The 25,509-nt window shown below is 43.0% G+C and overlaps 1 protein-coding gene across 1 annotated transcript in view; it reads right to left on the bottom strand.

The window, feature by feature from the left end:
- Positions 1-25,509, bottom strand: part of LOC126475388 (zinc transporter ZIP13 homolog) — a 198,155-nt gene that overhangs the window by 14,710 nt on the left and 157,936 nt on the right. The window contains exon 3 of the mRNA XM_050103214.1: positions 8,528-8,883. Coding sequence (XP_049959171.1) covers positions 8,528-8,883 — 356 coding nt within the window. The remainder of the gene's footprint in view (positions 1-8,527; positions 8,884-25,509) is intronic.

Raw genomic sequence — 25,509 nt, forward strand, 5'->3', positions numbered from 1 at the left:
TGACAGAGGAACTGCAACAGGTCAGGTGTATCGGAATGCCATTTTGCACCAGTATGTTCGCCTTTTCAGGGGTGTAGTGGGTCCCACCTTCCTCCTGATGGATGATAACGCACACCCCCAGCGAGCTGCCATCGTGAAGGAGCACCTGAAAACAGAAGATATCAGGCGAATGGAGTGGCCTGCCTGTTATCCAGACCTGAACCCCACTGAGGACGTCTGGGATGCTCTCGGTCAACGTAATGCTGCACGTCTTCAAACCCCTAGGACACATCAGGAGCTCCGACACGCACTGGTGCAAGAAAGGGAGGCTATACCCCAGCAGTGGCTCGACCATCTGATCCAGAGTATGCCAACCCATTGTGCGACCTGTGTACGTATGCATGGTGATCATATCCTGTATTGATGTCGGGGTACATGACCAGGAAACAGTGGCGTTTTGTAGCACATGTTTCTGGACGGTTTTCTCAGCTCATCACCAATACCGTGGACTTACAGATCTGTGTTGTATTTGTTCCCTATGTGCCTACGCTATTAGCGCCAGTTTTGTGTAGTGCCACATTGTGTGGCACCACAATCTGCAATTATCCTTAATTTATGAGCACGAGTGTAGTTTACACCAAAGGTAGCTTCACTCTTACTGCACATTGATTTAATAGCAAATGGACTGTTCACATTCCTTTGTGCCACAATTAAAGTTGCTTGTGACTAATCAACATGCAACCCATGTTTTTTTGTACTGGTTATACATTTATTTAAAAAGAATATACACTTTAGTTCTTTCTTGTTGTGTCTGACTTGCAACTACCAAATTGCTTCACGCTAATGTTATTACGTGAGAACAAATGCTAATACTTTGATAATAGTGTAACATTTCATTTCATACTCTTCTGGCACAAACTCGTTACTTTTCAGCCTTTACATAAACACATTTGTTTGAGTATGATGCTGACAGTTGTCAGCTTGCTGAATTGTGATTTGAACTATTTATGTGAGAATACATATAGTTTTGACATTTACTAAGCACACTACACAACACGAAATTTTGTCCTAAAACATGTCTTCTGTGAATTACTCATAATTTTATTTGTAATTCATTACATTGTCACTTCAAAATCACAATCAAACCCAAATCCCAAAGCAGGATCATCGATGAAATGCAACACTTAGCAGTGAAAGCACATTCACTACAGACATCAACATACGACTACAACTGACTGAACTCCTGGATGGAGGTTGCAGCTACTAATACGTACACTGAATATTCCAGAATACACAAAAACAAATATTTCTTGAAAAATCCAGAAACGATAAATAGTAGATAGCAGATAACTGCCAGTAGTTGGGTTTGAACTAGTGACCCACAGCACATCAACCAGCGATGCTAATCACTATGCCACACTGCATGCTCCATCACTCACAACAACATAATAGGCCCATAGTGGGCAAAAGTAAGATTCACGTCATGTCCAATGTACATCAACCATGTTATACAGTAATGTCAGAATTCATTTGCCCCACTGTCTTGTGACCAACTGGTGCCATCAATGGTCAGATATAACAAGTGGTTAATGATTGACAAGTACAGGTTCAAATAAAACCAGGTTCAAAAGGCACGAAGGAGATATACATGAAGTTTGAGAAGGAATTTTAAATATTTCAGGATGTGGTAGTAGAGACTAATTCAAATAAAACATTCCATCTGGCAACCCAATCCACCTAAAAATGCAAGTCAAAGTCTGGCACTGGCATGGCAATTTATTTGTGGGGAAGGTCAGCCACTAGCCCACTATGTGCACTGTACTGGCCAAAAGAGCCACACATTATGTAGCTAGCAGTCACTGCTAAGCCCTGCTCCTGCAGCTGCAGGCGACATGGTAGCTCGCAGATGCCATCACTGCCACGAGATGTCACTCCAAATGCCAATTAAATACGGAGCACATAACATTCATGCTTTCCAAGAGCTTGACTCCAGTGCCAGTCTGACATGAGTATCAAAATACATGAAAATATGGTGGGAAGCTTTAATCTATAATACAAGGTAAGTCAATTATTATCCAGAATTTAGTTAAATTTTTGGTTATTTTGGCAGTACTGTCATTTTATGTTGATGACAAATTCTTTGCTTATTTGTTGTTATATCTTTGCAATTTTCAAGCTGCTAAAGCAGTTTCGTTATCGCTGCCGTGTTGTTAATCATGGCTGCTCCGCTATCTCTTTGCACCAAAGAGGAGCAACGTTCAGCGATCTATTTTCTGTGGTTGGAAGACGTATCAGGGGCCGAAATTCGTCAAAGACTTTCCGTACAGTATGGGAACAGTGTTTTGCCACAACGGAGTGTCTAAGAATGGACTGAAAAATTCCGAAATGGTCGCACAAGTGTTACGCATGATGAAGGACTCGGACAACCGTTTACTGCCACAAATGAAGAAACCAATGAGCGTTCACCTAAAATGATTCTCTTAGACAGACGATTACCTATTGACAAAGCGGCACATCGTCTGCAAATTAGTCACGGTACTGCCTACGAAATCATCCACAACAGACTTGGGTTTTATCAAGTTTGTGCAAGATGGGTCCCAAAACAACTCACACAGTTGCATAAACAAACGCGCTTGGAGATCTGCAAAAAAATTTGGATCGGTATAGTAATGAAGGGGACAACTTCTTAGACAGGACCATTACTGGTGTTGAAACATGAATCCATCATTACATGCCAGAGTGAACGGCAGAGTATGGAATGGAAACATGCAAATTTGCTGTGCAAGAAAAAGTTCAAGACCCAACCGTCCAGGAAAACTGATGCTTACAGTTTTTTGGGGCGCACAAGGTCCAGTACTGGAAAATTATGGGGAAAGAGGCACAACAATAAACAGTCTATGTTAGAGCGAGATGCTTACTGCGAGGCTAAAGTCAGCCATTCGAAGCAAACGCTGAGGATTGCTGTCAAAAGGTGTTGTGTTGTTGCATGACAATGCCCGTTTGCATACTGCTGCCTACACTTCTGAAACGCTCCAGAAAGTGAAATCTGAAGTACTGGATATCCTCCATATAGTCCCGATCTTGCCCCTTCTGACTATCATTTGTTCGGTCCCTTCAAAGAGCCATTAAGGGGCCGTCGATTCGCCTCGGACACAGCAGTGAAAGAAGCGGGTCATTCCTGGCTCGCAGCTCAACCGAGAACCTTCTTTTATGAGGGCATTAGGAAGCTTATACAATGATGGACCAAGTGCGTTGAAACATGAGGAGACTATGTCGAAAAATGATGTTCTTGTAAATTTCCTATTTGATTACAATAAAATTTTATAACCCCTTTGAAGATAATAATTGACTTATCCTTGTATGCGTGGAAGGAAATTATATGGATAGATGTAGAGACTCTAGTTATAATAATGTCATGTGGCTTAAAGACCTAGTTCAAGTCCTTCAGCTGGGCATCACTTCGTCAACTTGAGTGTCCGTCAGTTATCCAACAGGGGAAAGGGGATCTACATTTTAACTCTGAATCCAAGTCATGTCTCATTTCTGTTGTAGGAATCAGGACATGACCCTACAGTGGAGGGTGAAATGGGCTCCTGTTAGGTCACAATGAAGTACAGTTCCCAACTGGGACATCGGCTGTGGTGGTGTGGTTGGTGGTGGTGGTGGTGACTGGATATGAATGGTGGACCATTAGTTAAAAGTCCCTGGTTAATAAGTCTTTTATTCATGACAGTTAGGAAAAGCAAGAATGTAGGCTCGCACACACTGGTGCGCAATAATAGTGTAGCTGGGAGCTAGCTGGTCCAGGCTCATCAGGGAAGTGGCTGCCGGCAGGAGGAAGTCACCCTGTGGATGACCCAGCAGTGTGAAGACATGAAGTTGACTTCATACAAACTTAACTCAGATGGATACCTGCAGCTATTAACAGCAAAGTTCGTCAGCAGCAGCTGGCTGCTTCATCATGGACTGTGAGTGGTCTTCCTCTCATGGTTATTAGCATGGACTACTTTGCTGGGCATACTGTGCACACCTGGATCCTACTAAGCACAATGAGAATGAGGGTCTCATTTGGGTGGTATAAATGTGAATCAGGCTGGCTGGTATTTCTCCACAGGCAGCACTCTGAGCCTGGAAATCATAACAGGCTGAAGTGGCTGGACATCACCAATGGGCAATGATGACTTCATTTGCCTGGGTTTGCCATTGTGGTAGAAGCAGCTCAGTTGTAGCTATAAGATGTCACAACTTTGGCTCTCAGAGGCACTGCGTCAGCATATGAATTCGTGTACTTGTGCTCTTAATACTCTTTCTTGGGCCGTAGCGCCTGGTCATCAGGCTGATGGGCATTATGATGTCATTCTCCTGAATTGACACAAGAGCAGTTCATCCTCCCCACCCATTTCATCGGCCTTCATGGCGAGCCATCCTGGCCTTACATTTCGGCAAGATAATGCCTGCCCATGGTGGAAGTTTCTACTGCTTGTTTTCATCCTTGCTTAAGCCCTACCTTGGCCAGCAAAAATCCTTTGGAATGATGTTGCTAGATCTTTTCTTCGCCAGCGCATGGTAACCCTTTCCCTTGCTGTGTTTGTTTATGAATTCCATTTCTGATTTCTCGTCATTAACTAACACTAATTCATTAAAGATGCCCAAAAGACAGTAGCTGTGCATGATATTATTTATGCAGCAATACACCTATGTCCTTTTTTTGAAAAATTTTGAAGGACAGGCATAAACAAATATCTTTAGGCAATTTCTTCTAAAATAGGATGCACTCTACTATAAGTAAAAATACTGTACAGTATTATAAATCTGTATCAGTACCAATTTTTTTCATAATGTAATTCACCGACCTATTCTACACGGAAAGTGTGTTTCACTTAATGAGTGTTATTATGACTGGAACGAATAATGCTTATCAAGTGAAGTAACACTGTATAGCGAAAAATTTTACAATGCAAATAAATCATGCAAAATACGTACAGTCAGTTTATTATTATTATTTCTCTTTCCTATCTCAGACGTTATGTCTGGTTATGTCTGTTATTATTATTATTATTATTATTACTATTATTATTATTATTTCATGACCAATGAAGATACACATTAACTGGCACATAAACTGAAGGACATTTTGAAGTATTCAGCCTCAGCTGTGCCCCCCCCCCCCCCCCACCGAATTATTCAATTTATTATACCTTGAATGATTGGCCAACTTCGGCCTCACAGGCCATTTTCAAGCACAGTAGGCGTCCATGTGTTATAAGCTTCTTATCCTGTCAATAAACGGTGATTAGCTGCTCTGAAAGTTAGCGCATAACATGCAAGCATCAGAATTAAAACTGGGAAGTTTACTGCACGCAGTAATAGTCATGTTTCTAGCTAATGCCATGTCATAGGACAGTACATGTGCTCACATTCGTTGTCAAGCTGGTATTGGAAAATGAAAGCATTACGAGAACTTCTTGACTGTACCAAGGCGTTCCGAGCAGTACTAGGGTAACAGACCTCAATAAAACTTGGACAGACTACTCGTATAGTTAGATATTGGCCCTTGGTGCTTTGTGGAAATGCAAATTTGCCCATAGACTAAAATGATTGGATATCCTTATCTAACACATCAACTGGACAGAATTTGGCCCAATATCCCTCAGAAGGACATCCACCAACTCTACCAATCAATGCCAAGCCAAATAACCACTTGCATATAGGCCAGGCATGGTCCAATGCATTACTGACTTACTCAGTTCGCGAAGCTCTTTCTTTTGAATAAATCATCCAGTTTTTCTAAAATTGTTATCATTTGTTTGTCTGTACATGCAAATCACATCAACCGATTTCCATCCCATTTTTGATAATTCTTTCATGGTGTGTGTGTGTGTGTGTGTGTGTGTGTGTGCGCGCGCACGTACGTACTTGTGCCATATATTAGAATTGCCCAACAAATCACAATAACAGTTGGAAAATTCAAATACCTAAAAACTAGTAAAATTTCACGACTTCAAAACAAAAATGACAATTGATAATAAACTCACAGCAACTGGAGTACCGATGGTGTCCACTGTTACACACAGTACTCAGCCACAACCACAAAAGGTGCCACCAGCGTGGCAGTTTCAAGTGTGACACCACACAGTTGTATTTTCATCCAAGAGTATCTGTTTCTTTGTTATGAGAGTTTCATTCTTGGTTCTTGGTGAATGCATAATAAAATTGCACGATCTTGTTCTAACATTGCTAGCGTATTTGCTTTACCACTATTTATTTATTGCATCTTTTCCTAAAAGAAGTACATCCTCTTCAATTAGTCCTTCCTGTGATTCAAATTAATCACATTCTGACACCTCTTGTCCTATTCCTGAATCATAATCGCTTTATTTACACAATCCTGGTTCTCTGAGTCACGAATACAATTGTCATGATCTTCATAACTCAGCTCATGAAATCATTCCAGCCATACATCACGACTTCTGCTGAAAACTTCCCAGATTTTATGACATTTATTAGAAAAACTACATCTACATCTATATTTACATCTACATCTATACTCCGCAAGCCACCCAATGGTGTATGACAGAGGGCACTTTACATGCCACTGTCATTACCTCCCTTTCCTGTTCCAGTCGCGTATGGTTCGTGGGAAGAACGACTGCCGGAAAGCCTCCGTGCGCGCTCGAATCTCTCTAATTTTACATTCATGATCTCCTCGGGAGGTATAACTAGAGGGAAGCAATATATTCGATAAGTCATCCAGAAACGCACCCTCTCGGAACCCGGACAGCAAACTGCACCGCGATGCACAGCGCCTCTCTTGCAGAGTCTGCCATTTGAGTTTGCTAAAAATCTCTGTAACGCTATCACGCTTACCAAACAACCCTGTGACAAAATGTGCCACTCTTCTTTGGATCTTCTCTATCTCCTCTGTCAACCCAACCTAGTGCGGATCCCACACTGATGAGCAATACTCAAGTATAGGTCGAATGAGTGTTTTGTAAGCCACTTCCTTGTTTGATGGACTACATTTTCTAAGGACTCTCCCAATGAATCTCAACCTGGCACCCGCCTTACCAACAATTAATTTTATATGATCATTCCACTTCAAATCGTTCCGCACGCATACTCCCAGATATTTTACAGACATAACTGCTACCAGTGTTTGTTCCACTACCATATAATCCTACAATAAAGAATCCTTCTTTCTATGTATTCGCAATACATTACATTTGTCTATGTTTAGGGTCAGTTGCCACTCCCTGCACCAAGTGCCTATCCGCTGCAGATCTTCCTGCATTTCGATGCAATTTTCTAATGCTGCAACTTCTCTGTATACTACAGCATCATCTGCGAAAAGCCGCACGGAACTTCCGACACTATCTACTAGGTCATTTATATATATTGTGTAAAGCAATGGTCCATTAACTTTCCCCTGTGGCACGCCAGAGGTTACTTTAACATCTGCAGATGTCTCTCCATTGAGAACAAATTGCTGTGTTCTGTTTGTTAAAAACTCTTCAATCCAGCCGCACAGCTGGTCTGATATTCCTTAGGCTCTTACTTTGTTTATCAGGCGACAGTGCGGAACAGTATCGAACGCCTTCCGGAAGTCAAGGAAAATGGCATCTACCTGGGAGCCTGTATCTAATATTTTCTGGGTCTCATGAACAAATAAAGCGAGTTGGGTTTCACACGACGCTGTTTCCGGAATCCATGTTGATTCCTACAGAGTAGATTCTGGTTTTCCAGAAATGACATGATACGCGAGCAAAAAACATGTTCTAAAATTCTACAACAGATCGATGTCAGAGATATAGGTCTATAGTTTTGCACATCTGCTCAACGACCCTTCTTGAAGACTGGGACTATCTGTGCTCTTTTCCAATCATTTGGAACCTTCCATTCCTCTCGAGACTTGCGGTACGCGGCTGTTAGAAAGGGGGGGGGGGGCAAGTTCTTTCGCGTACTCTGTGTAGAATCGAATTGGTATCCAGTCAGGTCCAGTGGACTTTCCTCAGTTGAGTGATTTCAGTTGCTTTTCTATTCCTTGGACACTTATTTCGATGTCGGCCATTTTTGCGTCTGTGCGAGGCTTTAGAGAAGGAACTGCAGTGCGGTCTTCCTCTGTTAAACTAGACGTAAAGGGAATATTTACTTTTCTTACGTTAAGTATTCTAGGCAAAAAACAAGTTAACTGTAATTAGTTTTGATATGCCTAAAATTATGCACACGACAGTTGGACTGAATCTACGTAAACAATGAAGCAACATAGAATCACTTTGTTTGAGACTGTAGCAGTACAGCTCACCCGGATGACCAGCATCCTCAAAGCTATATTAATGTCTTATAAACAGTTCAACTTAACGTAACTGAAACCAAATAATAATGGCTGAGTTAACGGAAATGTACTGAAACGCGCACTGAATCAATTCAGTGCAGTCAGACAAAACAGAGCGGGAATGTCACGTGGATGACAAATGTCAGCAGTGCGAGCGACAGAGGGTTTAGTGGCTGCTGGTAGGGAAGGGAGAGTGTGGTGACGTCGAGCACTCACGTGGATGGTCGGCTCGTCGGCCGGCTGCTTGGCCGCAGCCGCGCACAGCACGGTGCCGATGTCCTCTATCTGCTTGCAGACGCCGTCGGCGATGTTGGCGCACGCGAAGACGACGTCGTCGTCCACGTTGTTGTTGTTGCGCGCGCCGCGCGACAGGCGCTTGCGCAGCCGCTTCTCCAGCATGCACACCTCGGCGCTGCACGCCACCTTGCGCGCCGTCTTCTTCTTGTTCTTGGCGGCGCTCTCGTCCTCGCCGTCCTCTGGCACGAACGTGAACATCTTCTCCAGCACAATGAACACCAGCAGCCCCGCCAGCACTAGTAGGCCCTTGTCGACGCTCGGATGTCCGCCGTGGTCTGCAACAGCCATTCAACCGTGCGCTGGTAAGTTGGTTCGTATGTTTTGTGCCTGGTGGGTATAATTCAAGTGCAGCTAGTAAGGGAGGTGCAGTGTGGGCTGTAATTATCGAGAGGCAGCGGAACCTGGTAGATATGCCAACGCGTTAATGTGTAACAGATTTACGCTGGAAAACAACTAGTTCCAATTGTGACCGCCAGGTACAAATCTGTCGCTGTACACTGATTTTATGACGGAATGACATCTATGAACCTTGCCGCTGGTGGGGAGGCTTGCGTACCTCGGCGATACAGATAGCCGTGCCGTAGGTGCAACACCAACGGAGGGGTATCTGTTGAGCGACCACACAAACGTGTGATTCCTGAAGAGGGGCAGCAGCCTTTTCAGTGGTTGCTGGGGCAACAGTCTGGATGATTGACTGATCTGGCCTTGTAACACTAACCAAAACGGCCTTGCTGTGCTGGTACTGCGAACGGGTGAAAGCAAGGGGAAACTACAGCCGTAATTTTTCCCGAGGGTATGCAGCTTTACTGTATGATTAAATGACGATGGCATCCTCTTGGGTAAAATATTCCGGAGGTAAAATAGTCCCCCATTCGTATCTCCGGATGGGGATTACTCAAGAGGACGACGTTATCAGGAGAAACAAAACTGGCGTTCTACGGATCGGAGCATGGAATGTCAGATCCCTTAATCGGGTAGGTAGGTTAGAAAATTTAAAAAGGGAAACGGATAGATTAAAGTTAGATATAGTAGGAATTAGTGAAGTTCCGTGGCAGGAGGAACAAGACTTCTGGTCAGGTGAATACAGGGCTATAAATACAAAATCAAATAAGGGTAATGCAGGAGTAGGTTTAGTAATGAATAAAAGAATAGGAGCGCGGGTAAGCTACTACGAATAGCGTAGTGAACGCATTATTGTAGCCGAGATAGACACGGAGCCCACGCCTATTACAGTAGTACAAGTTTATATGCCAACTAGCTATGCAGATGACGGAAAGATTGAAGAAATGTATAATGAAACAAAAGAAATTATTGAGATAGTGAAGGGAGACGAAATTTAATGGTTATGGGGGGCTGGAATTCGATAGCAGGAAAAGGAAGAGAAGTAAAATTGTAGGCGAATGTGAAATGGGGATACGGAATGAAAGAGGAAGCCGCCTGGTAGAATTTTGCACAGAGCATAACTTAATCATAGCTAACACTTGGATTAAAAATCATGAAAGAAGGTTGTGTAACGTCTATTAGCAAAGTTAAGTCCCATACTGCTCAGAGCCATTTGAACCTAAATCTGTGCCTTTCCATTATATAATGTATGTGAAACCTTGCAGTATCTCCAGGCCTCTTCCAAGTATACAATTGTAACGTCTATTAGCAAAGGACATATTTTGTAGTAAAGAGAGAACATTGTGCATCATATTCTGTTATTGTATGGAATTATGTATTTTTTTTATTATTATTTATTTTAGATAATATCTGTGTCGGCGAGTAATGAAACCGCACAGACGCTGGGCGCCAGTTTCGCGTCAGTTTCACTTTTCGTAAAAACTCTTTTCTCTTATTTTGCTTTGTTTTATTATTATTATATGCGTAACAACGCATATACGAAAAGAGCCGCGAAATACCTTTTATTAATGCTGCGCCATGAATTTCTTTATAATCATTAATTTTCAACAAAACAGAATATATTGGGTTCTTATTGTTCTGTAACTGGCTTTCTATTAAAGGAACATTTTTCGTTACTGTAACTCACTATAAAAGTCAACATATCTTCCCTACTTTATAGTTATTGAAAATGAAAGATTATTTTGTTATGAAATATTTATGTTACAGTTCGCAAAGATTGTTCATCAGCAAAATAATTTTGCAGTGGATTTTTGTTAAGAGTAAAACACCAATAATTACCGCGACTAGCACAAGAGCATGAGACTATTGTCGGAGAAAAATACGTTTTCACTATAAGGTTTGCCAGACAAGAACTAAGTACAGCGAAATTCCTATTATGTTACGAAGGTAAATTATCTTTTTTGTACTGTTAGTAATATATTATCAGCAGCCCGCGTCAACCTGCAAAACACATCACAAAATCTGCTGCTCTGCTCTGCAAGTCCGGAAGCTGAAAGAGATGATTTTATTTCACTATTACCTTCCCGCTTCCTTGCGGTATGATCGATTTCTTTTTCTGCAGTTTGAATGCGCCGCGGCAGCGGCTCGTTCGTTCGTAGCGCAGCTCTGCACCACGGATATCTCAAAAGGATGGGATAATATTCCAAGCAAGCTACTACAAATAATAATGCAAGGCTTCATTAAATAACTCTATTCAAAACATTCAAATATGTTAACTAATACACACCTTTTACAATGAGTACGTAATGGCGTACATCTATCGACCTTGACAAAAGAAGACTACGTTAGCATATACTACAGCGTCACAGGCTATCTTACTCGTACAAGTCCAAAAAGAAGACAGAGAAATTAATGTTCGTTCTGTATTATTTATACTAGTGGTATATTCTTATCTTTGTATGATATTTATCGTCTGTGCGGTTTCAGTACTCGCCGACACAGATATTATCTAAAATAAAATAATAATAAAAAAAATACGTAATTCCATACAATAACAGAATATGATGCACAATGTTCTCTCTTTACTACAAAATATGTTCTTTGCTAATAGACGTTACAGTTGTATACTTGGAAGAGGCCTGGAGATACTGCAAGGTTTCACATACATTATATAATGGAAAGGCACAGATTTAGGTTCAAATGGCTCTGGGCAGTATGGGACTTAACTGCTGAGGTCGTCAGTCCCCTAGAACTTAGAACTACTTAAACCTAACTAAACTAAGGACATCACACACATCCATGCCCGAGACAGGATTCGAACCTGCGACCGTAGCGGTCGCGCGGTTCCAGACTGTAGTGCCTAGAACCGCTCGGCCACACCAGCCGGTCGCAGATTTAGGAACCAGGTTTTAAATTGTAAGACATTTCCAGGGGCAGATGTGGCCTCTATTGGTTATAAACTGTAGATTAAAACTGAAGAAAATGCAAAAAGGTGGGAATTTAAGGAGGTGGGGTCTGGATAAAATGAAAAAACCAAAGGTAGTTGAGAGTTTCAGAGAGAGCATTAGGAAACAATTGACAATAACGGGGGAAAGAAATACAGTAGAGGAAGAATGGGTAGCTTTGAAAGAGGAAAAATTGTAAAGGCAGCAAAGGATCAAGTAGGTAAAAAGGCGTAACGGGAGAGATATTGAACTGATGAGAGGAGAAAATAGAAAAATGTAGAAAATGAAGTAGGTAAAAAGGAGTACAAACGTCTCAAAAATGAGATCGACAGGAAGTGAAAAATGGCTAAACAGGGATGGCTAGAGGACAAATATAAGTATATTATGGAAATGGAAGGAGACGTAGATGAAGAGGAAATGTGAGATGTGATTCTGTGTGAGGAGTTTGACAGAGCACTGAAAGACGAGACAAGGCCCCAGGAGTATACAAAATTCCGTTAGACCCACTGATAGCCTTGGGAGAGTCAGCCCTGACAAAACTCTACCATCTGGTGAGCAAGATGTATGAGACAGGCGAAACCCTCAGACTTAAAGAAGAATATAATAATTCCAATCCCAAGGAAAGCAATAATTAACAGGTGTGAAAATTACCGAACCATCAGTTTAATAAGTCACGGCTGCAAAATACTAACACGAATTCTTTACAGACGAATGGAAAAACTTGTAGAAACCGACATCAGGGAGGATCAATTTGGACTCCGTAGAGATGTTGGAACACGTGAGGCAATACTGAGCCTACGACTTACTATAGAAGATAGGTTAAGGAAACGCAAACCTACGTTTCTAGCATTTGTAGACTTAGAGAAGGCTTTTGACAATGTTGATTGGAATATTCTCTTTCGAATTCTGAAGGTGCCAGGGATCAAACACAGGGAGCGAAATTTGCAATTTGTACAGAATCCTGATGGCAGTTATAGGAGTCGAGGGGCATGAGAGGGAAGCAGTGCTTGGTAAGGGAGTCAGTCAAGGTTGTAGCCTATTCCCGATGTTATTCAATCTGTAAATTGAGCAAGCAGTAAAGGAAACAAAAGAAGTATTCGGAGTAGGAATTAAAATCCATGGAGAAGAAATAAAAACTTCGAGATTCGCCTATGACATTGTAATTCTGTCAGAGACGGTAGAGGATCTGGAAGAGCAGTTGAATGGAATGGACAGTGTCTGGAAAGGAGGACATACGATGATCATCAACATAAGCAAAACGAGGGTAATGGAATGTAGTTTAATTAAATCAGGTGGTGCTGAGGGAATTAGATTAGGAAATGAGACACAAAGTAGTAGATGAGTTTTGCTATTTGGAGAGCAAAATAACTGATGATGGTCGAAGTAGAGAGGTTATAAAATGTAGACTGGCAATGGCAAGGAAAGCGTGTCTGAAGAAGAGAAATTTGTTAACATCGAGTATAGATTTAAGAGTCAGGAAGTCGTTTCTGAAAGTATTTGCATGGAGTGTAGCCATGTATGGAAGTGAAACATGGATGATAAATAGTTTGGACAAGAAGACAATAGAAGCTTTCGAAATGTGGTGCAACAGAAGAATGCTGAAGATTAGATGGGTAGATTACGTAACTAATGAGGACGTATTGAATAGAATTGGGGACAAGAGATATTTGTGGCATAACTTGACTAGAGGAAGGGATCGGTTGGTAGGACATGTTCTGAGGCATCAAGGGATCACCAATTTAGTACTGGAGTGCAGCGTGTGGAGTAAAATTCGTAGAGGGAGACCAAGAGATGAACACGCAAAGCAGATTCAGAAGGATGTAGGTTGCAATAGTTACTTGGAGATGAAGCAGCTACCGCAGGATAGAGTAGCCTAAAGGGCTTCATCAAACTAATGTCTGGACTGACGACGACATCACATCCAAGCTACGATTTGACAACCTTAACATACGTTGAACTGTACTCGCTATCGAGAAGAGATATCATGAGCTGTTCTGTAGACTGTTTTATGTGAACGGCAGCAGTTACAGTCCTGCATTGAAAAAGTATAGCTGACTTAAAGGTCTGAGGGGAGGCCCATATGTCACTGAATAGTTTAAAAAAATGATAACGGAATTCGAAACCATATGTTACTTGGTGTTACACCTGGCAGAGCAAGGCGTCCTATCCCGGTGGAGGTCGTCCACGAGGTTTTAACTGACCACGCAGCATGTGCCCCGGGTAGTACTAGTACTCGTGCAGTGTCACGACAATTGTCCATCCCATGGTCAACAGCACGGGTCTATAGGACACTGGTACCTGTACAATATGCACGCAGTGCAGCAACTGAAACCTCATGATCTCCTGCAACGTTCTGAATTTAGAGTCTTTAACGCTATTCATGAAGGATGACAATTTGCTTTGTCGTATTTGTGATCGAACTGCGCAGCTGTCATTGTCTATTTATAATGACTTGATTGTAAACAGGTACCGCTAGAAAATGGGATCTGCTCAAAACCAGTAGCGAAAAAATAAAACAACAACTGCAAGAATGAATTGCACCTCTGCAGAAACAAATCTACGACAAACGAAGCTGTGGAACAGCATACTAGAAAATTCATATTTGATTACGCTGCGTCACTGAACCACATAAATGGGTTCGAGCGTGACAGTGCCACTTGTATGAAGGCTATCGTTCATGATGGGATTTACGAGACAGGAATGGGAGTAGTTAACTCAACAAACGTGAATTCGAAGCAAAGGTTGTGGTTAGAGATTTGTATGTGGCGTACCCGAAGTCTACACTGATATTGCGTTTAAGACAAACGACAAATAGGTCCCTTTCACCAAGAGGCAAGTACGGTTAAAATAAAGAAAATCATTTTGATAAAACGGTAAAAATCGGTTAAGACACGACAAACGTTTAAAATCCTGAGCTTTTGTTAAAATTTATATAAGAAAGGAACTGTGGCAGCAGTCACAATCGCAAAACGGTTAAGATAACCGAGACTAGTGAGCAAAGAAGGGGGCGGGGGGGGGGGGGGGGGGGGGGCGAGTCAGTTCAACATATAAGTCAGTCACTTTTCAGTTGCCTTGTACATTAGAATTTCCAAGTCAATTTTGGGGCCGAGGACTTTAACAGATTTTAAGGTATTGAAGCAAATCGAGCCCTGTTATCGGGATACAAAATGCAATCGTTTAAAAATCTTCTGCAGTAAAACCGATATGTCACACCGTGAACAAGTGCATCGTAATGCAATGCCCTATCCTTTATAATACTGTCTTTCCAAAAGAGCGACTGAAGCGATGTAGGTCTTGACCCTATAGCTGGCTTTCCTTGTTTTCGCTTATTAATTAGAATATCCATACACTCGTTCTTTTAAATGGCTCTGAGCACTATGCGACTTAACTTCTGAGGTCATCAGTCGCCTAGAGCTTAGAACTAATTAAACCTAACTAACCTAAGGACATCACACACATCCACGCCCGAGGCAGGATTCGAACCTGCGACCGTAGCGGTCGCTCGGTTCCAGACTGCAGCGCCTAGAACCGCACGACCACTCCGGCCGGCATACACTCGTTCTCCCACTGACACTGGACCCTTCTCTTTAGCATGGTCTCATGCATCCGAAAGATCCAAGAATGTCTGAATTCATTACGTTCCGTGACTCCTCACTTTACAGTACCACCTTCCTCGTTCCACAGATCAACGATGATATTTTCTTCACTAACGCGAGCTGCGTCGCACGTTGTTGACCCTGAGCACCAAAATCAGTGTGAAAACTGTGGATTGTCCTCTTTACAAACACCTGTACCTGAGCTACAACACAAGCCTTCTAGGATAGTACATGTGAACATCCGACCACTGGTCACCTGGTCACCACGTGACGTGAACATTTTTGACTTAACTTCTGTTGAGGTGAGCAACGTCTGGTTTCCCTATACGTCCAAAGACATCTGATCTGTCGGTAAAAATTTCTTGCTGACTTGTTATTACAGAAACGTTATTTAAAGATAGTGTAGAGTGTGAGGCCACATACTAAACTGTATAGACGTAACATTTTAGAAAAAGCGGTGTTATTTAGAGTAAATGTGTGTTATTAATAATTAAGTACCATTTTCAGATGCAACACAAATAAAGCGTCTAAGGGGGTGCAAGCAATTAGCGTTGGAATGGCGTTGAAAGCTACACCACAATTCCCACAGATACCCACAAAGCAATTCCGACGAAGGGTGATAATTTCCAAGATATGCAAGGTCTATGCGAAGCATGTTGGAGGAGAGAAAATAATAATAACTAGCACTTTTTAAATATTTGCTAGGAAATGAGCTGATGTATTCACGAGCGAGACCAAAATTATATCAAAATGTAATACATAATTTAAAAAAGGCAATTAAACCTGTGCGTGGGATACATGCAACTCAAAGAAACGTGAAGCGAGAAGAAGATATTCAAAAGAGGAGTGACGAGCGGCTTGAAGAAAATGCGATTAACAGCTTTACCAGCGCGTAAGCGATTCGTTTTGTTTGTACAGGTTATTAGTGGAAGTTATCACAAAAATTCAAACTAGTCTAAAGATTTACAGTTACAAAATTATTGCTTCTTTACATATTTCACCGGAAAATAAGTCAAATAAGCTTTGTTTTTAACGTGCAATGAGACGCCCATTCAGTAAAGTTTGGCCGTCTACATGGCAACTGTGTGGTGTTGATATTGAAGGCACTAGTTTGTGTGCAATAATCTATAGTTTACCCCCTCCTTCCATCTCGAAAGTCTTCTTTACATTCCGCACTTATCCGTCATAACGTCGAAATGATCGTATATTGTAATATGTAGATCACTGCGACATCACTTTTCAAGTGTTGAGAAACACTGTTAAGTCACCTCTACTACGAGATTCTCAACGAAGAGAGGGAACAGAGACTGACAGTATATGGCGGCAATCAAAAAGTTTTCATTCGAAGGCCGCAAGTACTGAGACAGTCACCCTACCGACGCACCAGGTTGAAAATACCCGTTTGGTAAACCACCGTGTCCTGCTGCGTCAAGAAGTCAATTAACTGCCTGCTGCATATCCTCCTCCAACAGGCCGACCCTTCAAGGCCATTTTTAACAGGCCATAGGTGCGATAAATGCAAGGGGGGGGGGGGGATCAGGACAACAGGGCTCGAGTGTCTCCCATTTGAGTTGGAGGTGACTTCTGACTTCTACGTTACGACCAGCACTAAACCTGACGCACCATTCCACGACGGTAGTTTTCGACACACATGGATGCCTACCGGCGTTTGTCCTTTGGCAGCCAAGAAAAGAGAAGCAGCAGACTGGTCCTATTTGGACGCATTCAACGTCGCCACAGTTCACGTTTGCACATTTACCGCACACACGTCGTAAAGGCACGAATTTCACAGGACGTGGCCGACTTCCTTTACCAACCTTGTATAAGGTGCGATCAAAGAGTTTCCGTTAAAGGCATTGCTGCAGCATATATGCAACGTAGCCCGTGTCCGATGCGGGTGTACAGGGTGGTCAGAATCAGTCCGAAAGGCTTGTAAGGATACTGCAGTGTAGGTTGTGTTGCGAAATAATTGGTTACAAAAAATTCGATACGTTGCGCAGTTTCAGAATTAATCAGCACTAAGTTAGGCAATCAGGTCGTTGCACGCGCTAATTCTAGCTGCCCGTATATCATTGTTTAATGTCGCATCTGAGATTCCAATCACAGTATCGCATTAAGAAAACCACTGATAATATTAAATCTAAGAAAACAAATTCTGTGCCTGCTAAAAGTATTTTTTATTATTTATTGGATTCCGAGAAATAATTCATGCAGCCAGTCACCATGTGTTAGCCGATAAATACACGGCTGGAGGCACGAAAAATATTACCATACGGAACAACTTATCGCTGTATGTGTGTTATATCACGTTAATTATATAAAGCGTGATTCCTTCATACAGAATTCTCTTACTGCAACATGTCCAGTATTCATTTTTATATTTGAGCTCCAGTCCTCCGCTCACGTCCTAAGATATTTTGCTGCCCAACTCAGCACTGCGATGAGTGTATAGCAAACGAAAATACTGAATTTGGTTTACTAGGGGATCGGAGGGTGTTTGTATCTTACTGATGAAAAGTTCAAAAAATGGTTCAAATTGCTCTGAGCACTATGGGACTTAACATCTGAGGTCATCAGTCTCCTAGAACTAAGAACTACTTAAACCTAACTAACTTAAGGACATCACACACATCCATGCCCGAGGCAGGATTCGAACCTGCGACCGTAGCAGTCGCACGGTTCCAGACTGAAGCGCCTAGAACCGCTCGGCCACCGCGGCCGGCACTGATGAAAAGTCTCACGAAGATTTCCCGCAAGACGGTTAAGCAATCTTCAGCAGACTGCGCTGTCAAATAGCGTGCGGGCCACAGGTGGCACAAGCGCATCCAATCTGCGTGGTAATTGCGAAAGCGAATTGCGATGTATACGGGCCCGCAAATGAAATCCTGGTCTCAGCCCACTCAGACCGATCATCGCTAGAAAATCGATTTCACTACATAAAGCACAAAACCTACCCATTTGCAGCGGATATTACAACATAATTTTACATATGAGGTATCCTACACACTTGAAAATTCTACTGACACACTATCATATTCAAAATGTTCGAAACATGTGTAACAATTTCTGTCGATACGAATGAATACTACTCGACAGGGTAAAGTGAAAGCCTTGTTCACCCACGCCCATGTCAGAAACCAACTGCCAAATGACGAGATCAGGACGACAGACAAGCATTAACCGTCCGCCTTACTTGGTGAGCGCATAATCAAATCTTGTCTAAATATACTGTATGTCTGTCTATGCCCTCGAGCATGAACTAATGGAACGGCAAGAATTCTTAATTCAGTATTGTAGTGGGGAAAAAAGGAAATGCCATGTCATAGACGTTGCCCTGGGGAAATGCTGTAATTTCCTAAATGCAGTACATTCTGTAACGTTGTACTTCGCCAGTCTTCAAGATATGGAAGCTAAGTGCGCTTCTTCGCCTAAGTGAAGATTTTCCGGAAACATAAGTATTTGTGTTGCGAGTTTACACTGTAGGTTACACAAAGATGAGACAAAACATTATGACCCTTAGCTCAGCAACATTGGTCCATATTAAGAACGCAATACAGTAGCGAATCTACGTAGTATGGATTCGGAAAGTCCTTGCTAGGTTTCCAGAGGCATGTGGCACCAGATGCTATACACATGTCACACAATGCCCGGACGTTAGGATCTGGTGGTTTATGGGAGCAGGTTTCCCAGAAATATTCCATAGAATTAAGTCATGTAAACTTGGTGACCAACACATCACAGTGAGTTCACTATTAACGTATCTCAAATCGCTGTAGCACGATCCTTGCCTTATTATCCTGCTGGACAATGGCATCGCCGCACGGGAAAACATCAAGCATGAAGAGAAGCAGGTGATCCGCAATTATGTTCACACGTAGCCCACAGTGGTCATGCTGCCTTCGATTACTATTGCAGGTCCCATGGAAGCCCAAGTGAATGTCCCCTGCAGCATGATGCTGTCACGACGGTCCTGTGTTCGTGGCACGGTGCAGGTTTCGCGCAGCCGTTACCCTAGATGATGGGATATCTGGACGCAACCATCGACATGGTGTGACAAGAAATCTGAGTCATCCGACCAGTCGAGACGTTTACATTGATCCACAGTCCAGTGACCATGATTCTGTACCCACTGCAATCTTAACTGATAATACCGCTAGGTCAACATGTGAGCGCGTAGGGGTCGTCTGCTGCAAAGCCCCAAGGACCTCAATGTGCGCTGTAGCGTGTGTTCCGGAACACTTGTGCCTGCTCCACCATCGCACTATGTCGTCAGAATTGACACTGATCGCCGCCTATCCAGTATCGTGCATTAATCGGGTAATACACCACGAACGGAAAAGGTCTACAGTGGCTGCTATCTGGTGATAACACGCGGGGGACACATGCTACAGTAACTCTCTCTCTCTCTCTCTCTCTCTCTCTCTCTCTCTCTCTCTTTCTCTCTCTCCCCCCCTCCCTCCCCCCACCACCCATCCCCGCCGGCGCTCTGTGAGTCTTTAAAGAATCAGGTTCCAATGTATGAAACAGCTATGTGATATAAATTTAGAAAAGGCTTGAAATTAGGTTTGATGGAAGTCGGTAAGTGCTCTCATTGTCAAACAATGGATGAGTATCCGAATGTTTATGACGTCCTCATGCAAACTGTATAGCACGTTGATATAATTTTGGAGGCACATTCAGTGGTATACAGGGTGGTCCATTGATCGTGACCGGGCCAAATATATCACGAAATAAGCATCAAACGAAAAAACTACAAAGGACGAAACTTGTCTAGCTGGAAGTGGGGAAACCAGATGGCGCTATGGTTGGCCCTCTAGATGGCGCTGCCATGGGTCAAAAGGATATCAACTGCGTTTTTTTTTTTTTTAAATAGGAACCCTCATTTTTATTACATATTCGTGTAGTACGTAAAGAAATATGAATGTTTAAGTTGGACCACTTTTTTTCGCTTTGTGACAGATGGCGCTGTAATAGTCACAAACGTATAAGTGTGGTATCACGTAACATTCCGCCAGTGCGGACGGTATTTGCTTCGTGACACATTACCCGTGTTAAAATGGAGCGTTTACCAATTGCGGAAAAGATCGATATCGTGTCGATGTATGGCTATTGTGATCAAAATACCCAACGGGAGTGTGCTATGTATGCTGCTCGGTATCCTGGACATCATCCAAGTGTTCAGACCGTTCGCCGGATAGTTACGTTATTTAAGGAAACAGGAAGTGTTCAGCCACATGTGAAACGTCGACCACGACCTGCAACAAATGATGATGCCCAAGTAGGTGTTTTAGCTGACAAATCGGGAATCTCAAAAACGTCGGTTTTGAGAATGCTACAGCAACATCGATTGCACCCGTACTATATTTCTATGCACCAGGAATTGCATGGCGGCGACTTTGAACGTCGTGTACAGTTCTGCCACTGAGCACAAGAGAAATCACGGGACGATGACAGATTTTTTGCGCGCGTTCTATTTAGCGACGAAGCGTCATTCACCAACAGCGGTAACGAAAACCGGCATAATATGCATTATTGGGCAACGGAAAATCCACGATGGCTGCGACAAGTGGAACATCAGCGACATTGGCGGGTTAATGTATGGTGCGGCATTATGGGAGGAAGGATAATTGGCCCCCATTTTATCGATGGCAATCTAAATGGTGCAATGTATGCTGATTTCCTACGTAATGTTCTACCGATGTTACTACAAGATGTTTCACTGCATGACAGAATGGCGATGTAGTTGCAGCATGGTGGATGTCCGGTACATAGCTCGCGTGCGGTCGAAGCGGTATTGAATAGCATATTTCATGACAGGTGGATTGGTGGTCGAAGCACCATACAATGGTCCGCACGTTCACCGGATTTGACGTCCTCGGATTTCTTTCTGTGGGGAAAGTTGAAGGATGTGCGCTATCGTGATCCACCGACAACGCTTGACAACATGCGTCAGCGCATTGTCAATACATGTACTAACATTACGGAAGGCGAACTACTCGCTGTTGAGAGGAATGTCGTTACACGTATTGCCAAATGCATTGAGGTTGACGGACATAATTTTGAGCATTTATTGCATTAATGTGGTATTTTCAGGTAATCACGCTGTAACAGCATGCGGTCTCAGAAATAAGTTCACAAAGGTATATTTATCACATTGGAACAACCGAAATAAAATGTTCAAACGTACCTACGTTCTGTATTTTAATTTAAAAAACTTACCTGTTACCAACTGTTCGCCTAAAATTGTGAGCCATATATTTGTGACTATTACAGCGCCATCTATCACAAAGAGAAAAAAGTGGTCCAACGAAAACATTCATATTTCTTTACGTACTACACAAATATGTAATAAAAATGGGGGTTCCTATTTTAAAAAAAAAAACGCAGTTGATATCCTTTTGACCCATGGCAGCGCCATCTAGAGGGCCAACCATAGCGCCATCTGGTTTCCCCCCTTCCAGCTAGACAAGTTTCGTTCTTTGTAATTTTTTCGTTTGAGGCTTATTTCGTGAGATATTTGGCCCGGCCAAGATCAATGGACCACCCTGTATGTAAACATTGTCTGCGAAACGTCTTACGAAAAGAGATGGCAGTAAAGAAGTAATAAATTAAAACGTCATGCCTGATTCTACAGTTTTCCTGCACCAACAGTGAAAATTTATTGATTGGCGACTTCATAGAGTGCTGTGTGCACAACGAGTTATTATGATCGTTTCTTAGCTTTGGTTACCAGTGCCTAAGAGTTTAATTCGTACACCACAGCACTGAAGATGATCACTATGTGATTGAAAATCGATTTTGCTATCAATATCACGGCCAACGCTGACCTTCCTTCTAATTTAGCGAAAATTTAGTAAGCTAAGAACTTCGGTGGGCAGTGGCCATAAGGGGCTGACATGTCATCCTGAGTCAAGTTAATCAATTTTTGAATGCTTTCGTTATCAGCTTCCACGTTTTCTTATTGTCTTGGTCAGTATGACAATGCACGAAGATCGTCAACTTGACGCAGAACGACACCCTGATTTTAGGATGGTTGAAAATAACCAATGACCGAAAGCGGAAGTACTTAAAACAGTGGTTATAAGTAGATATGCTGGTTTTGCGCTGTAACTTATCAAGTATTTTTTTTTATTTTTTGTGATGGATTCTCAGATTGGATTATTACACGTGATACCAACGCTCTCAGTTGCTACGTCTCTGCGATGACTGTAGCCATGTCGGCCCCCACCACATCTCACTGTGGAGTGACGCACGTGCATCATCGGTAACAGAATTATCACGGGATGTAGTCTGTGTTGAGACTGGGATGCGTCATACCTCACAGAGACGTTGTGTTCTCCGCTTCTTCAAACACATCTCCTTTAGAAAATCTGTTAATTGCTGCGTCATCAATGCGTTCGTTTTCTAGCTTCACGGTTCTAATATTGGAAGAGCTTTTGGGACACTTAGACGGTAGTTGTGAGTGCATTATCAAGTTCGCCGTGAAGTGGACAAAGAGTGCTTCCTAGGGATGTAGCATGCTGAAAAGTTGACGGAAAACTTAGTGTGAACAAGAAAGCCAAATCATGCGGTTCTGTATCTGTATAGCCTCAGATACCAGCACCAAACACAGGCGTAAAATGTCCTGGTGAATTCAGTACACTGTGAAAGAATCATACTTGTCGCCGAAAATCTGTGCTATGAACGGATTCACCAGTGTGAAGTATCCAACAGAAAAGTTTACAAACATCTCATGCTTTATTGACAACAATAGGCCATAGAGCTTGGGTTTCTTCAGTTTTGTAACTAGAACGCTAATGAAGAGAAATGACATTAAAACAGCCTTTCGGTCTTCACAAATAAAAGGGAAATCCTGGGTCTTGCCAATGACTAGCCGTGCAAATGCACACAAGTCTACAGCGGACAGAAAGATCACACTACAAAGCATTGGCATCGGAAGGTACATGAAAGTTATATACTAACACATTTATTCTTATTAGTACATAATATCATTTATACCAACATGTTTTAGCAATAACAGCAACAAGCGAGCAGCAGATACGGAGTGTGTTTCGAAACCACTGAGCACCGCGAAGGCCACATTAGCAGAACTCAAACAGTTCCTAGACGATGTAACAAGGGACAGTGATGATTAGAACCAGATAATTCAATTCAATATCTAAATTAGTTCAATAACTCTGTACAGGGCTTGTTTCCAATATTTTTCTTCCAAGTAGGGTGGAGATCCAAAGAAGCTAGTGCATCATACCGTTCTGGGCCCGCTGTTAAGTTGTATCTGAGGGTGGATTATGTATAGGAGTCTTAAACTGTCCCTGACGACAACGAAAACGTTTACATTTACACGAAGTGATAACTAATGTTACTTTAAAGGTCGGGCAACCTCAGCCAAAATTCCACTTGGTTATTAAAACTTCCGCATTGGCTGTCAACATACTTTTTAGTAAACGACACTACCGGTTACGCATTAATAAAGATGTATATTCAGGTGATGTGGCCTGCGGAGCACCATATCGTTGACAGCTTACTGTGCTAATTATGGTGTCTACGGCGTGGTGATCCGCTCTCCCAATCAGTTTACTAATGAACTATCGTTTTTAGCGTGCTTTCTGTTTCTATCCTGACGATGAACGATGAGAATTGGCTCTAAGCAATCTCTATGCCGCACCATGATTATTTAAAAAACCTATCACCTGAAGGTGCATCTCGATTAATGCGCACGTGGTAATGACTTTTTAATGAAAGTATTTTAACAGAAAGTGCGCAAGATTTTATTCACCATGATAATTAGTGAAGAGGCATAGAATCGAATCGGGTAGAAAAGAAATGTGTGGCTCAAGTTGTCCAAAAGAAAAGATTATCGACTGCGTTTCACCCCTTCCTGTTCAAATCGCGAACAATCCGCGGGAAGCACATTTCCGTGTGAGCTCGATTCTCTCTAATTTTACCTGTACTACACTCCTGGAAATTGAAATAAGAACACCGTGAATTCATTGTCCCAGGAAGGGGAAACTTTATTGACACATTCCTGGGGTCAGATACATCACATGATCACACTGACAGAACCACAGGCACATGGACACAGGCAACAGAGCATGCACAATGTCGGCACTAGTACAGTGTATATCCACCTTTCGCAGCAATGCAGGCTGCTATTCTCCCATGGAGACGATCGTAGAGATGCTGGATGTAGTCCTGTGGAACGGCTTGCCATGCCATTTCCACCTGGCGCCTCAGTTGGACCAGCATTTGTGCTGGACGTGCAGACCGCGTGAGACGACGCTTCATCCAGTCCCAAACATGCTCAATGGGGGACAGATCCGGAGATCTTGCTGGCCAGGGTAGTTGACTTACGCCTTCTAGAGCACGTTGGGTGGCACGTTGGCTGTTGGAACAGCAAGTTCCCTTGCCGGTCTAGGAATGGTAGAACGATGAGTTCGATGACGGTTTGGATGTACCGTGCACTATTCAGTGTCCCCTCGACGATCACCAGTGGTGTACGGCCAGTGTAGGAGATCGCTCCCCACACCATGATGCCGGGTGTTGGCCCTGTGTGCCTCGGTCGTATGCAGTCCTGATTGTGGCGCTCACCTGCACGGCGCCAAACACGCATACGACCATCATTGGCACCAAGGCAGAAGCGACTCTCATCACTGAAGACGACACGTCTCCATTCGTCCCTCCATTCACGCCTGTCGCGACACCACTGGAGGCGGGCTGCACGATGTTGGGGCGTGAGCGGAAGACGGCCTAACGGTGTGCGGGACCGTAGCCCAGCTTCATGGAGACGGTTGAGAATGGTCCTCGCCGATACCACAGGAGCAACAGTGTCCCTAATTTGCTGGGAAGTGGCGGTGCGGTCCCCTATGGCACTGCGTAGGATCCTACGGTCTTGGCGTGCATCCGTGCGTCGCTGCGGTCCGGTCCCAGGTCGACGGGCACGTGCACCTTCCGCCGACCACTGGCGACAACATCGATGTACTGTGGAGACCTCACGCCCCACGTGTTGAGCAATTCGGCG

This window comes from Schistocerca serialis, chromosome 4 (genome assembly GCF_023864345.2).
Source record: "Schistocerca serialis cubense isolate TAMUIC-IGC-003099 chromosome 4, iqSchSeri2.2, whole genome shotgun sequence".
Lineage (NCBI taxonomy): Eukaryota > Metazoa > Arthropoda > Insecta > Orthoptera > Acrididae > Schistocerca > Schistocerca serialis.